Genomic DNA, 13,351 nt, shown 5'->3' with positions numbered 1-13,351 from the left:
TTGCGCCATCTAGTGGTGAGTATGGGAAAGCTGGCGGAGACTGGGAACTGGCCTTCCTCACCTGGGTGTGTGAAGACAGACTTTCCAGCCAGAAGTTCTTTATAAGGGAGTGGAGGAGAAACTATGGCTGTGGAAGAATCAGGGTGAAGCAGATTCTGGGTGCAGTAGCTGCTGGTCTGTGAAAGTACAGGAGTGTTACTTAGCACACGGCCTCCTACAGCCCTGGGCCACTTGCCTCCAGTCCCCCCAGCACTTAGAGCAACGGCTCCTCACACTGGGCGTGGGGGGAGGCTGGAGAGGATGGGGTAACAGGTGCAGTGAGAAGCCCCCCTTGGCTCCCCAGTTCTGTGTGGTGAGAGATCTATGCCTGGACTCCTCTGCTAAATCCTCAGGAGCATTTTTCCACATTCTGTTAGGAATTATAATGATGTCTTCCATTTGGAGGGTAATAATATTGATTCAACCAATATTTATTGAGCACCTACTATGTGACAGGTGTGTTCTGGATGCTGGGAATATAACAGAGAACAAAACAATGATGTCTGCCTTGGTGAGGCTTGGATTCAACAGGGGACACAAATAAGACACAGTAACAGCATAAGTAAATTACATGATATGTTAAAAGGTCATGCTGCGTACAGCGCAGGCCTCATAAAGGAGGTAGGATCTGAGCAAGGACTTGCCCAAGGTGAAGGAGCTAGCCAAGTGGACTCTGGGAAGAGCACACCGTGCAGAGGGAACAGCTAAAACAGAGGCCTTAGGGAGGGGCAAGCCTGGCTGGTTAGGGAGAGAGCAGTGGGGAGGAGTTCAGAGAGATGAGGGGGTGGGGAGACCACGCAGGGCCTCGTGCCCACTGTAAGGCCTTTACTCTGAGTTGAATGCAGAGCCCCTGCCAGGTTTTGAGCAGGAAAGTGACCCGACCTGACTTATGTTAGGACAGGATCACTCAGCTGTAGGGGGCAAGAGACCAGTCAGAACAGCTGTGGTCATAATCCGGGCAATGATATCCTAGATAATGTTTATGGAGAGCTTACCCTGTGCTGGGCTGATTTCTTGCTTTATGTTAATTTCTGATCTGCTCTATTATCACTAGTATTTAACAGCTTCTAAAAGAGTCTAACAATGCTTCTAAAAGAACAGTATTAAGTATACAATTAGCCTCAGAATTGTGTTAAGATGAAGGCTCTGTCTAATTTAATCCTCATTACAACCCCGTGAGGTTGGTACTGTTATTAGTCCCATTTTTCAGATGAAGAAAGGAGGCCCAGAGAGCCTAAGCAATTTACCCAAGGCCACACAGCCAATGATAGAGCTAGGACTCAGACTCCTGAATCCTGAAGCTCAGGTTCTTTACCCTGGACAGTTCTGCCTTCTGCTTTACAAGCTCTTTAGTTTCTCTCAACAACCCTGTGAGATAGGCTGGGCAAGGATGGTGTCTTTTGTTTCAGATAAAGAAAGCTGAACATTGAGCAGGGGCAGTGATACTACAGTCTGGCTGTATCACTGGTCACAGCACACTTCAGAGGTTGGCCCGTGCATGCTGCATACAGTTGTGCAAGTTGTGCACTGCAAAACTCTAGAGGGCGCCATTCACTGTGTAGTCTTTGTAAATATGCATGTTTCTTATGACAATTTTCTGGGAAATAGCAGTAAGGTATTTTAAGGAAGAGATGCTTTTTAAAGTTGGCGAAAGGGAGCCATTTGGGCTAGTAAAGAGGCTGGGGTAGCCTAGGCATCTAGCCAACATTGTCCATGTGTTTCCGGAGGAGAGAGTGTACGTCCTCCAGCATCTGACACAAATGTGGACAATATTCTTGAAGGAATCTCAGCCAATAAAGTCATGCTGACAAACGGCAGATCTAGTTTGAAGAAATATGATTCAGAGGAAAACAAAAGCTTCTTTTGCTTGTTTTTTTTTAAACTAATGAAGTCCATACCCAGTCCAGAAATTGCACTGTACTTGGATGGTTCTAGAAAAACCTCAGCTTAATGTGTCCCAGTGGATGCATCCTACTCAGGAAATCTTTAGGGCACAAGATCCAAAGGAAGCTTTGTCAGCTTAGTAGACGAGACAACCTGGTAAGTTAATGACCCCAAACTGGGGTGAGATTAATAGGTGAAGGGGCTTAAGAACATTTCCCAGGTGCTGAAATCTTTGGGTTAAAAGGTGAAATTAAATTTCTCACCTACAAAATTTAGGGTGACCAGACCTAAACCTGGTCACCCACCAACATGTATCCACCTGGGGACAAAACACATCGCGTTCAGTGGTCACATAAGCGGGGGCGTAAAGATGATAACACAAGTAGCTACCATTTGCTGAGCCCTTACCACATTTAAACACACGCATCTCATTTAACCGGATGGCAAACTTGGGAGGTGGGCGCCACTATTATCCACAATATAGGTGGGGCAACCAGGACTTGAAGAGGTTATAATTTGTTTAAAGTCACCCAGCTAAAAAGTGGGAGAGCTTAGTGCTCTGTTAGTGCCCCGCAGAGCCAATAACATTAATTTCTGAGAACTCTGAGAAAAGAGAATAAAATGTGCTGGAGAGATGCCCATGTTAAAAACAAAGTGGACAGAGAACAACCATTTCTACCAGCGAATCCTGACTGGCATGACCTTGTATAACTTTGGACTTCTTTTTGGAACTCTCCCCTTTCCCAACAGACTCTGTTCCCAAAGATGTATGTCTATTAAACAAAGTGCATTTATGATGTACTGCTTCATCAGCTTTCCTAATTTTTATGAATGAAAGATGCCAGCCAACGTTTTTGATTAGGGTAAGAAGCTCTAGTGCTGAGATCCTGTGCTGAAATGATTCCGGCCGAAAGCAAACACACCTGACATTTAACTCAAGGTTGAGGACAATTAATTTCTACGTCATTTATCATATAAAATCCTTTAACGACTCATGTCACTCAAAGCAACAGCCAACTACGTGGGAAAACAGTGTGGGGTGTTAGCTGGGAGGGTGGAGCACAAGCTAACGGGACAAATCTCGGGCGCCATGTCTATGAATACCACATGATGGGAGCTGGGAGCTACCACTCGACCAGCACTGGCCCCGTGCCTGGTGTGGTGCTGGGGGCTTTGCCAGCTTCGTCTCACTGGATCTCTGCAACCCAGGGAGGTAGAGGCATTTTTGCCCTGACTTTCCTGATGGGAAAACTAAGTTTTAGAGGACATGGGGAACTTGACGGAGATCACCTAGCTGGTAAGAGTCACAGCAGGGGCTTGTGACCAGGTCTGGGATGAGCCAAATTGTGCCCTTAGCCACCAGACTGCTTTCTCTGCTTCCATGGTTCTCATACTTTAGCTGCGTCACCTGCAGGGTTCTTTCAAACACAAATTGCTGGGCTCTTCCCCCAGAGTTTCTGATTCAGAAGGTCTGAGGTGGGGTGGAGAATTTACATGTCTAACCTGTTTCCAGGTAAGACTGATGCTTCTGGTCAGGGGATCTCATTTTGTGTGTGTGTGTGTGTTTTCAAAGCCTATGCAAGCCTTAACTTCTAGGTGGTATTGCTTCCCCTATATGCAGTGACCCAAGTCCTACTGATTTTACCACCTAAATAAGACTTGAGAGTCTTTCTTCATCTGCCCTTCCCCACCATTACTTTAATTTAGATCTTTCTCATCCTTATCTAGACTATTGTGTTAATCTCCTAGTCTAACTCAGTAGATGGTTCAGATCACTTAATAGTTTCCCTGTTACCTATAGGTTAAACTGTAAGATCTTCAACATTTATAATCCATCCCCACATTCTATTACCTGCCCACTTCCATCTTGTATTACATTATAAATCCCTTGAGCGTGGGGACCAGTATCTTTGTATTCCTTATAATATTGTGAACATGATAACTGCTCAGCCAATAGTTGTTGACTCAGTGAATGAAGTAGGCAGGCTCTTGGCTTGACAGTTAAGTATACTTCTCTAGAATTAAAATGAATTACTCTGTGTAGTAGGAATAAGAAGATTATTTTATTTTCATATATTAATAATTCACACATTATTATTTTATGGTAGTAATGTCATACATTCCTCCAGTAATATTAATTTGAATTAATACGATTTTAAGCTATTACATGCAGTTGTTCTGAGTTTCTGTAGAATTGTCTTTTTTTTTTCCCCCCCAGAAGGGAATTAATAGAATTGAGACATAGCAAGAGCAGAAATACCAGGTTTTGGACATCCGTTGTGGTACAAAATAAAAAATTAGCAGTCATTGACTCCTTGTTAGAAATTTGACTCCTAGTCAAAGATTTATAAACTTTACCTTGTGTAAATAAGTCTGTAATCATAATCATTTATGATGCTCAGAATATACCAATGATTCATGAGCCACTCTAAGGGAATCGTGTAACTGGTATAAATCCGTACTTGGTTTTGTTTTAATTTGCAACTTTTCTTCTTAAAGTCTTTTTTAATCTAAAGTTTTGATGGGTACATTGAAACACGGTAAAAATTATTGACATTTTTTAACAAAAATGTTTATATCATAAAAACAAGTTTCTTAGACTTATTAGAAGGGTAAGATTTCATGACAGATGAAATATTTAAGATATGCTTCATTTAATATATCAGTAAGTTTCACTAACTACATATTTTATACTAATTCATTTATTCTTTTTTAAAATTGAGGTATAGTTCACATACAGTAAAATTTACTGTTTTGTAGTGTACAATTCAGTGGCTTTTAGTATATTTATGAAGTTGTCCAACTATCACCAATCTGTAATTACAGAACATTTTTATCACCCCAAAAGAAATCCATGCTTGTTAGCAGTCACTTCCTTTTCTTCTCCACCTAACCCCTGGCAACCACTAACCTACTTTCTGTCTCTATGGATTTACCAATTCTGGAGATTTCATATGGATTTATACAATATGTGGCCTTTTGTGTCTTGGCTTCTTTCTTTTTTGTGTGTGTCATATATATATTTTTTAATGTTTATTTGTTTTCTTATTAGTCATCCATTTTGTATGCATCAGTGTATACATGTCAATCCCAATCTCCCAATTCAGAGGGGATCTCATTTTGAGAATAACTGTTCTAAATGCATCTGTCTCACTTGACCATGTGCAGGTGGAATGCCCTGATTTAGAGATTTCTGGCCACTTCCCTCTCTCCTGTCCACCCCCTCCCCCTTCCTTGTCCATCTCCCCCCATCCCCACCCCCACTGCCATTGTCTCTCCCCTGGGCCCAGGTAGACCCAGTCTACCTCTTCTGGAAAGCTAAGACCGTCCCACAGATACAGGTAGCGCTTACCCGGGAGCCAGTCCAGCCCAGCAGGGCAAAGGCATATTGCTCGTAGGGGCACATGACCAGGTCCACACGGATGGCCTTCCAGGTCTTTCCTTCTTGTTGGATGGACTTGTCACTGTCCACTCTCTGATGGTGCAATTTTAAAATCAGAAAGCATTTTTGAAAATGATCTAAAGCATCCACTTGCCTGCTTGGCACCTTGAGCTTTTCAAATGTCGACTCCACAAGGTCATAGTATAAAAGTAATCCCTGAAAATAAACAGAAAGACGTCAGGAAGAGTCCCTGATGCAGAGGGTCAGAGATTTTATATTGGGCTCTTAATGAATGCTCTTAAAAAAAGCTTTGCAGATTTAAGCAAAACATGGGTGCGTTTTGTCCTTGCGTTGTGAGCCCACCTGGTGACACTAGCAGAGGGAGCCAAGGAGTGGGTGTGTTACACTCCCTCTGCAGCAGAGGAATTTAGCGATTAGAGGGGCCAAGCCAAGGCCACTTCATGGCAAAGCTGCCAGAGAATCTACTCCCGCAAGGTCTGACGGCAGACCAGTGTTCACAAACTTGCCGCGCTCCCTTATGTACAAGCCAACTTTGAACAAAAAGCCGTGCCGTTTCTATGCGGTTGTTCGGACTTAGTGTCCCTCCATATTATACTGATGACTAGGTCGACTTGACCCAAAAAGTTGTGGCTGAGGCTCAGCCGCGTTGGGGCCTGATGACTCACTCTTTCTAGGGAGCATTTTGAGATTGTTGCTCTGCCTGCCTTGGAGACTCAGACAAAATTGGTGGCACGTCACCGAACGTTGCCTAGTCAGAAAGTTACACCCAGCAAGCTGCCATCCTCCAATTTATCTGCTCCGTGGGACTTCCTCACGGCACAGGGCAGATGTGGGGTAGGGAAAGGCAGAACTATGCAACTAATGCTGAATCTGAGTAGCAAATAAAAGAGCAAATAACCTGAAAATAATCTAGTTATAGCTATTAGGGTGTATGATTTGTTCTCGGATTCTTTAGGTCAGACATTCTCAAATATTATCATCAGACGCATTTGGAAGGTTTGTTAAAGCACGGTTTGGGAGGTCCTGTCCGCGGAGTGATTCGTGCGGGGGCTGGGGGAGATGAATTTGCATTTCTAATAAGTTCCCAGGTGGTGCTGATGCTTCTGATCTAGGGACCACACTTGGAGCATCACTAGTTCCATTTGCTATTGTTATTAGAAGCGCTTGGCACTTCGTGTGCAATCCACCCCCACCCCCAAGAGACATTGTTTCAATTCAACTCAACACTTTGAGGAGGGGATGCTTTTCCTTTTGCTGATCTCAGAAGAGGAAACAGTTGGCCTTTCAGTGCCTCTCCCAGAAAAGGTATGAGGAAGAACTGGCACCATCTGAAGCAGGGGTGGGGAGTGGGGGGATTGGGGGGAGTGCTGATGTCAGGAAGAGCCTCTGGTGCAGGAGGCAGATGTTGCCCTAGACAAATCTAACAACCAACTCCGGGAAGACACAATTCTGCTTTTTAATGAAACTTACTAAGATTAGTCAATATAGCAGCCTTTCATGTCAATTTGAATTATGTAAATCTGAAAAGCGAGCTATTAAAATATCAAAACAGTCTTACTTTGAAGCCAAATTTGTAACTTCCCTCCCCCTTTTAAAAAAATTCACAAAGCTGGCTTCCTAAAAGTTGTAAACTGTGTTTGCACTATTGCCACGTGGTGGTGACACTTTGGCTGGTCATAGGCAGACGGGCCACCCATCAGGCACAAATCCAAACTACACCCAGCCAGCCCTCCCCTCTTTGGGGTGAATTGCTGGTGGCCAGTGGAGTCTTCTGGATGGCACCCTCCCCCCAAGATCAGTATTTCCAAGCTCTTTTCCTCCCTTTCTCCCACGGAGAGGTCTTCTACAAGGACCACATGTAGATTCATCTGATAGGCAACTGAAAACCATACCCATTGGCTGTTCATTCGTTCTGCAGGTGTTTTAAAACATCGTATGTGTATATGCGTATGTCGTGTAAGCCTGTGCTCGAGTGTGCCTGCATGAGATATAATCATTTTAATCTGGAAAGTGCAGATTTTGGTAAGAAAGGCAGGGGTGGGGAGTGAGGTAGAGGTGGAAGTTAACCATGATTCACAACCGAGGTGTTGGAGGGGAACAGCTGCTCGCGTTCTCCCCTGGGTCCCCTCACCCGGCACAGTGCCTGGCTCTCCGGCAGAGTTCAATATAGAGTCGTGCAGGAGAGATCATGACTACAGTCACTGTTTAATCGGCATTTATCAAGCCCTGCACCAAATGCCTTATCTAATTCTCTCAGTCAATCCTCCCATTAACAAATGAGAGAGGCTTGCTATCCCTGTTTCACAGATGAGGAAAGAGAAGCCAGGAAAGAGTCCCAGCTCCTACAGCCAGTACATGGCAGGGTTGCACTTTTAAAATCCCGAATCTAAAACCTGCGTGCTTAACCTCTGCCTCCACCAGTGTCTGCCCATCTCTTTGCTTGGGGACCAGCAGTATGGCTGCCTGGCAGCCGAAGAAAGACCAACGAAAATGAGGCTCCTTGTCCCCATCTCCTAACCCCATCCCATGTCGTGCTGGGACAGTCTCAGAGCATGGGGAGGGTGGTGACTGTATACCAAGGTCAAATAGGTGCCTCCTTGCCAGAGCCTCTGATGGGGGTCCAGGCAGCCCTCTCTCCACCCAGGCTGTGGCTGGCAGAGCCCCTCAGGGTGCTGTCTGTCCATGAGAATCTTTCAGCTTTCCTGCTCGAGCGGAGAAGTAGGGCCAGCCTAGGTTCGGCTGACTCTTTCTCGTCCAGCATTCCCCTGGCTCAGCCTATGGTGTTCACGCTCAGAGCTCCTGGCCATCTGGATCCCTGCTCCTGAGAGAGAGAGGGGCCTCGTGGGTGAATTTGGATCTGGTTCCAAAGTTGGGTCTTCAATTCTGGTACTCCTGGCACCAGGGTTGTGTGTTTCTTAGACTAACTGTATCTGAGGTCTTCTTTCTCCTGTGTGTCAGGGAGATTTGTCCACACCCAGAAGATGCTAAATCACTCAGGAAAAATGAAGCTGTGCTGGAAAAACACCAGCCCCAGCCTCCTCAAGCCACCAGGCCTACGGGGTCCTAGGGAAGGGCACTCTGGTCTCCTCAGCGCTCTCACTGGGGTTGGGCAGGAGTCAGGGCCCTGCAGGTGGCTCTGGCCGCAGGGTCTTCCTTAGTTCCCTCCACTGGGCAATATGCGGCCCGGGGCAAATCTGATCTCAGTGGGTGGGGGCTCCTGAGCCATGACCTCTGCTGGGCCCAGCTTGCCCTCGTTAGCTCACTTCTCCCCATCTCAGCACAAAGTCAAGGTGGTTATTGACCAACATAGAGTTCAAGGCAGCCCCCACACCTCTTGGGCTGATTTTATCCTAGTCTTAGCCCCTCCGCTAAGCTTGCTCTACCCTGGTTCACACCTCCCAGGTCTTCTCAGCACACGCTGTTCGTTTTGTTTAGGGCTCTGTTGCCTCCGCATGTCCAACACAGAGACAAGCTGCCCTCGGCCCCTTTGGTAATGGGACGAGTGCGTATACACAAGCTCACAACCCGGACTCTAGGACCCAAAGCAGGTAAGTCTCACTGCATGTCACTGGCACTGTGTAAGCTGTTGCAAACAACTGAGAATCAGTTAGATGATCATTACACATTTACAAGGTCAATAGTGTGCCAAATTCAACGGTATTAACATAATTCTTGAGTGTCCAAACATCTACTTACGATCTTTCTTCTTACCTTTCTTTCCCATAAGTTTATCACTTTAGGCAAAAGTCGTTGCTCTTCATTCTCTGTTGATCCTGGGCTGGTAATTAAAAAATCTACATCATGCCCAGTCTTCTTATGCCTGATTTTAAAAATTGTATAAAATTGAAATAAATTAGATTTTTAGCTCTCAATTTTAAAAAGTCACCTGTGTTTCTATGCCCCATGCTTAAGGTTTGCAACACAAAATGCTCATGATGTATTTTTTAAACAAAAGATCCTTGGTTACACAACTCTCCTCCTTGCAAAATAAATTTATGACACAGAAAAATTTAAAAATCATATACGGTACATATATGATTACGTACATGTGGGTAAAAATGGCAAAGATTATTTCTTCTCCACACCCACACATGCACACACTCCCACACAGCAGAGACAAGCTGGACAACAAGCAAACCAAGAATTATATTCACGTAATATGAGATAGGGTTCTTGGAATTATGACATAGACTAAGGGCATTTTCTTGGATTTGATCTTTCTTCCCACTTTCTCCGTCACCTCCACAGCCAACGGCCGCCATGTAAGAGGACCACGGGGAGAGATGGAGAAGGGTGTGGGAGGGAAGGAGTCTCTTTCTGAAATGGGGCTTCAATATCCCAAAATTGCACACATCTCTGTGAAGAGTTTATTTATTTACTCATTGACACCACCAATATTTCTCGAGTGCCTACTGTGTGCCAGGCACCACGCACTGGCTCTCACTGAGCACTAAGCTCCCAAACCTTAGTGGGGAAACACGCATACAAACAATACAAACAAATTACTTGACAGCTGTCCAGGGAGAACTGAGGAGGGGTGCCTCGCCCAGCATGGGGAGGAGGGAGTCAAGGAAGGCTTTCTGGGGGAGGTGGCATCTGAATTGAAGCTTAAAGGATGAGGAGAAGTGAGCCAGCTGATAAGTTGAGGAAAACAAGCCCAAGCAGAAAGGTGGGATGGAGCAAAGTCACAGAGGCAAGAAAGAACTCTGTGTGTGCTGAGAATGACAAGCCACTTGGGGTTGCTGGAGTGAAACATGAGGTGCAGGAGATGAGGCTGCAGAGAGAAGCTGGAGCCAGACCCCTGAAGGCCTTTTGTGCCAAAACTCCTGAGCATGGGGAGCCACTGAAGGTGTTAGAGCAGGGGAGGTAAAAGCAGCTGTCATCATTATTTACCTCCGGAATCCTCCCGTCATGGTGATGAAGGCGTCAGGCATAAATGCCCAGACGGCCTCTTTAACCAGCACATCGACTGCCTCTGCTTCGGCCCTGGTCACACGGCTGACAAGGTCTTCATAATAGAGGAATCCTGAGAGGCCATTGGACAGGTCAATGGAGAAAGGGACATGTCTCGTGTGAAATGACCAGCCCTCAGTGAGAGGAGATTCGTCCCCACATAGAGCTAACGTGGTCACAGACATCAACGCCAAACTGTTCCACAGAGACCAAGTGATCTGCATTCTCTTGGTTCTGAATTTTTCACGTTAACAATGGCTCTTTGCTTTCTGACTGAGAGACTTAAAATTTCCTGACTAAGGAAGAGGCAATATTTCATATCCTAGAATCAAGCTGTTCAAATCAGACTTCCTATCGAAGAACCAGCCCTCCTGATCAATAAGCTGTGCCCTATTATTTTAAAAAGATAATGCATAAAGATTTGGGGTGGGAAGATTTGGGGTTGCACGGTTATAGATGAATTAAAGAATTGAAGTCAAGAATAGGAAGGTGGGGGGCTTCCCTGGTGGTGCAATAGTTGAGAATCTGCCTGCCAATGCAGGGGACACGGGTTCGAGCCCTGGTCTGGGAAGATCCCACATGCTGCGGAGCAACTAAGCCCGAGCGCCACAACTACTGAGCCTGCGCTCTAGAGCCCGCAAGCCACAACTACTGAAACCCGCGCACCTAGAGCCCGTGCTCCGCAACAAGAGAAGACACCGCAATGAGAAGCCCGCGCACCGCAACGAAGAGCAGCCCCCGCTCGCCACAACTAGAGAAAAGCCTGTGCGCAGCAACGAAGACCCAACACAGCCAAAAATAAATAAATAAGTAAATTTATTTAAAAAAAAAAAGAAAAGAGGGCTTCCCTGGTGGCGCAGTGGTTGAGAGTCCGCCTGCCGATGCAGGGGACGCGGGTTCGTGCCCCGGTCCGGGAGGATCCCACATGCCGTGGAGCAGCTGGGCCTGTGAGCCATAGCTGCTGAGCCTGCGCGTCCGGAGCCTGTGCTCCGCAGTGGGAGAGGCCACAACAGTGAGAGGCCCGTGTACAGCAAAAAAAAAAAAAAAAGAATAGGAAGAGGGTAGATTTGCATCTGAGGAGAGTCGGAAAATGTCTCTGGTGGTCTGGCTTATTGCTTCTTTGTCTGACCATCACGAATAAACGAAAGCTCAGACTGAGTGGTCATGACGAAGAGTTGTTCTAAGGACTAGGTTAACCCCACAGCCCCACAGAGGGAGGCGTGGTGCAGAGGAGTAAAGGAGGTGGGAGCTTCATCTCCAAGAAGTGGGGTAAAGCGGAGGAGGGGCGGGGAGCAGGGTGCAGGAGAGATCCATAGAGCCGGAGGGCCTTCTAGTTATCCTTCCATACAAGGCACTGCTCTCTTCCCTACGACCCACAAGAGGGAGGCATTCCAACTCTGCCTGAATCTTTCTAATAATGGGAGGCTTTGGCTCCTCCAGAAGCTGCCCATTTCCTAATTGTAACGTCTTTTTTTTTTTTTTTTTTTTGTGGTACGCGGGCCTCCCACTGTTGTGGCCTCTCCCGTTGCAGAGCACAGGCTCCAGACACACAGGCTCAGCAGCCATGGCTCATGGGCCCAGCCGCTCCGCAGCATGTGGGATCCTCCCGGACCAGAGCTCGAACCCATGTCCCCTGCACCGGCAGGCGGACTCTCAACCACTGCGCCACCAGGGAAGCCCTGTAACGTCTTTTGAAGGCAGTTCTTTCTCTTTTTTCCCCAGCTTTATTGAGGTATAATTGACAAAAATTGTATAAATTTAAGGTGTACAACACGAGGTTTTGATATATGTACACATTGTGAAATGGTTACCACAATTGAGCTAATTAGCATACAATGGAATATTATTCAGCCTTAAAAAAAGAAGGCAGTCTTGTCATTCACAACAATGTGGATGAACTGGGAGCATTGCGCTAAGTGAAATAAATCAGACACAGAAAGACTGGTATTGCATGATGTCACTTATATGTGGAATCTAAAAAACGTCTCTTAGAAGCAGAGAGTAGAATAGCAGTTACTAGGGGCTGGAGGGTTGGGGCAGTGGAGAGATGTTTGTCAAGGGGCACAAAGTTTCAGATACGCGGGATGAATAAGTTCTGGAAATCTAACGTACAGCATGGTGACTATAGTTAACAATACTCTGTGGTATACTTGAAATTTGCTAAGAAAGTAGATCCTACTTGTTCTCACCAAAAAAAAATGGGGGAGAGCATCAAAAGTTCTTTTTTTTCATGAGCTTAAGTCTACCTCCTAGCAGTTTCACCCATCACTGCTCTCTGGAAAGATGTGGAGCCACCATGTTGGTCCTTCTCACCTCCAGGATCATGGGAGGGAGGAGGCAGGAAGGCCATTTGGCTAGAGCATCACGGTCACAAAATTCTCAAATTCAAACTTCCCATGTTATCTCTAAATAAGGACAGTTGCAGAATCATATTGGCAGGACCAAGAGAAGGTAATGTTCACACTAATACAACTATAAACTGTGCCCAATACCAAACCACACAGCTTGTGGAACACTATTGTTTTTTATATCAATCCTAAAACTCTCTCTCTTTTTTAAAAATAAAGTCACAAGCACAGGGAGATCAGCTAGGTGCTTTGTGACCACCTAGAGGGGTGGGATAGGGAGGGTGGGAGGGAGACGCAAGAGGGAGGGGATATGAGGATATATGTATATGTAAAGCTGATTCACTTTGTTATAAAGCAGAAGCTAACACACCATTGTAAAGCAATTATACTCCAATAAAGATGCTAAAAAATAATAAAATAAATAAAGCCACATTTTTATTGCAATATGGCCATTTTTGTGTGTGGAGCATTTGATTTAAAAAGCAATGCTTTCAGGGGGTTGCTGTGCAATGGGTACAAAGTCTCAGCAGAGATCTGCTGTGCGTCATTGTGCCTTCCACACAACACTGCATTAACAGTACTCTATTGCACACGCAAAAATTCATTAGTAAATGTGATGTGGCTCATAGACTTCAATGCAAAAGTTAAAAAGGATTAGGGTTCTGAAGGAAAACAGGAAAATATCTTTATGGTGTTGAGGGTAGGCAAATATCTCTGAAACAGA

At 45.6% G+C, this 13,351-nt stretch overlaps 1 protein-coding gene across 1 annotated transcript in view; it reads right to left on the bottom strand.

The window, feature by feature from the left end:
* Window positions 1-13,351, bottom strand: part of DNTT (DNA nucleotidylexotransferase) — a gene marked incomplete at both ends in the record, with an annotated part of 36,537 nt that overhangs the window by 3,797 nt on the left and 19,389 nt on the right. The window contains 3 exons of the mRNA XM_079702151.1: window positions 5,276-5,521; window positions 9,038-9,146; window positions 10,220-10,352. Coding sequence (XP_079558277.1) covers window positions 5,276-5,521; window positions 9,038-9,146; window positions 10,220-10,352 — 488 coding nt within the window. The remainder of the gene's footprint in view (window positions 1-5,275; window positions 5,522-9,037; window positions 9,147-10,219; window positions 10,353-13,351) is intronic.

The sequence above is a fragment of the Hyperoodon ampullatus genome (assembly GCF_949752795.1).
Source record: "Hyperoodon ampullatus genome assembly, chromosome: 1".
Classification (NCBI taxonomy): Eukaryota; Metazoa; Chordata; class Mammalia; order Artiodactyla; family Ziphiidae; genus Hyperoodon; species Hyperoodon ampullatus.
This window is presented reverse-complemented; position numbering and strand designations above follow the sequence as displayed.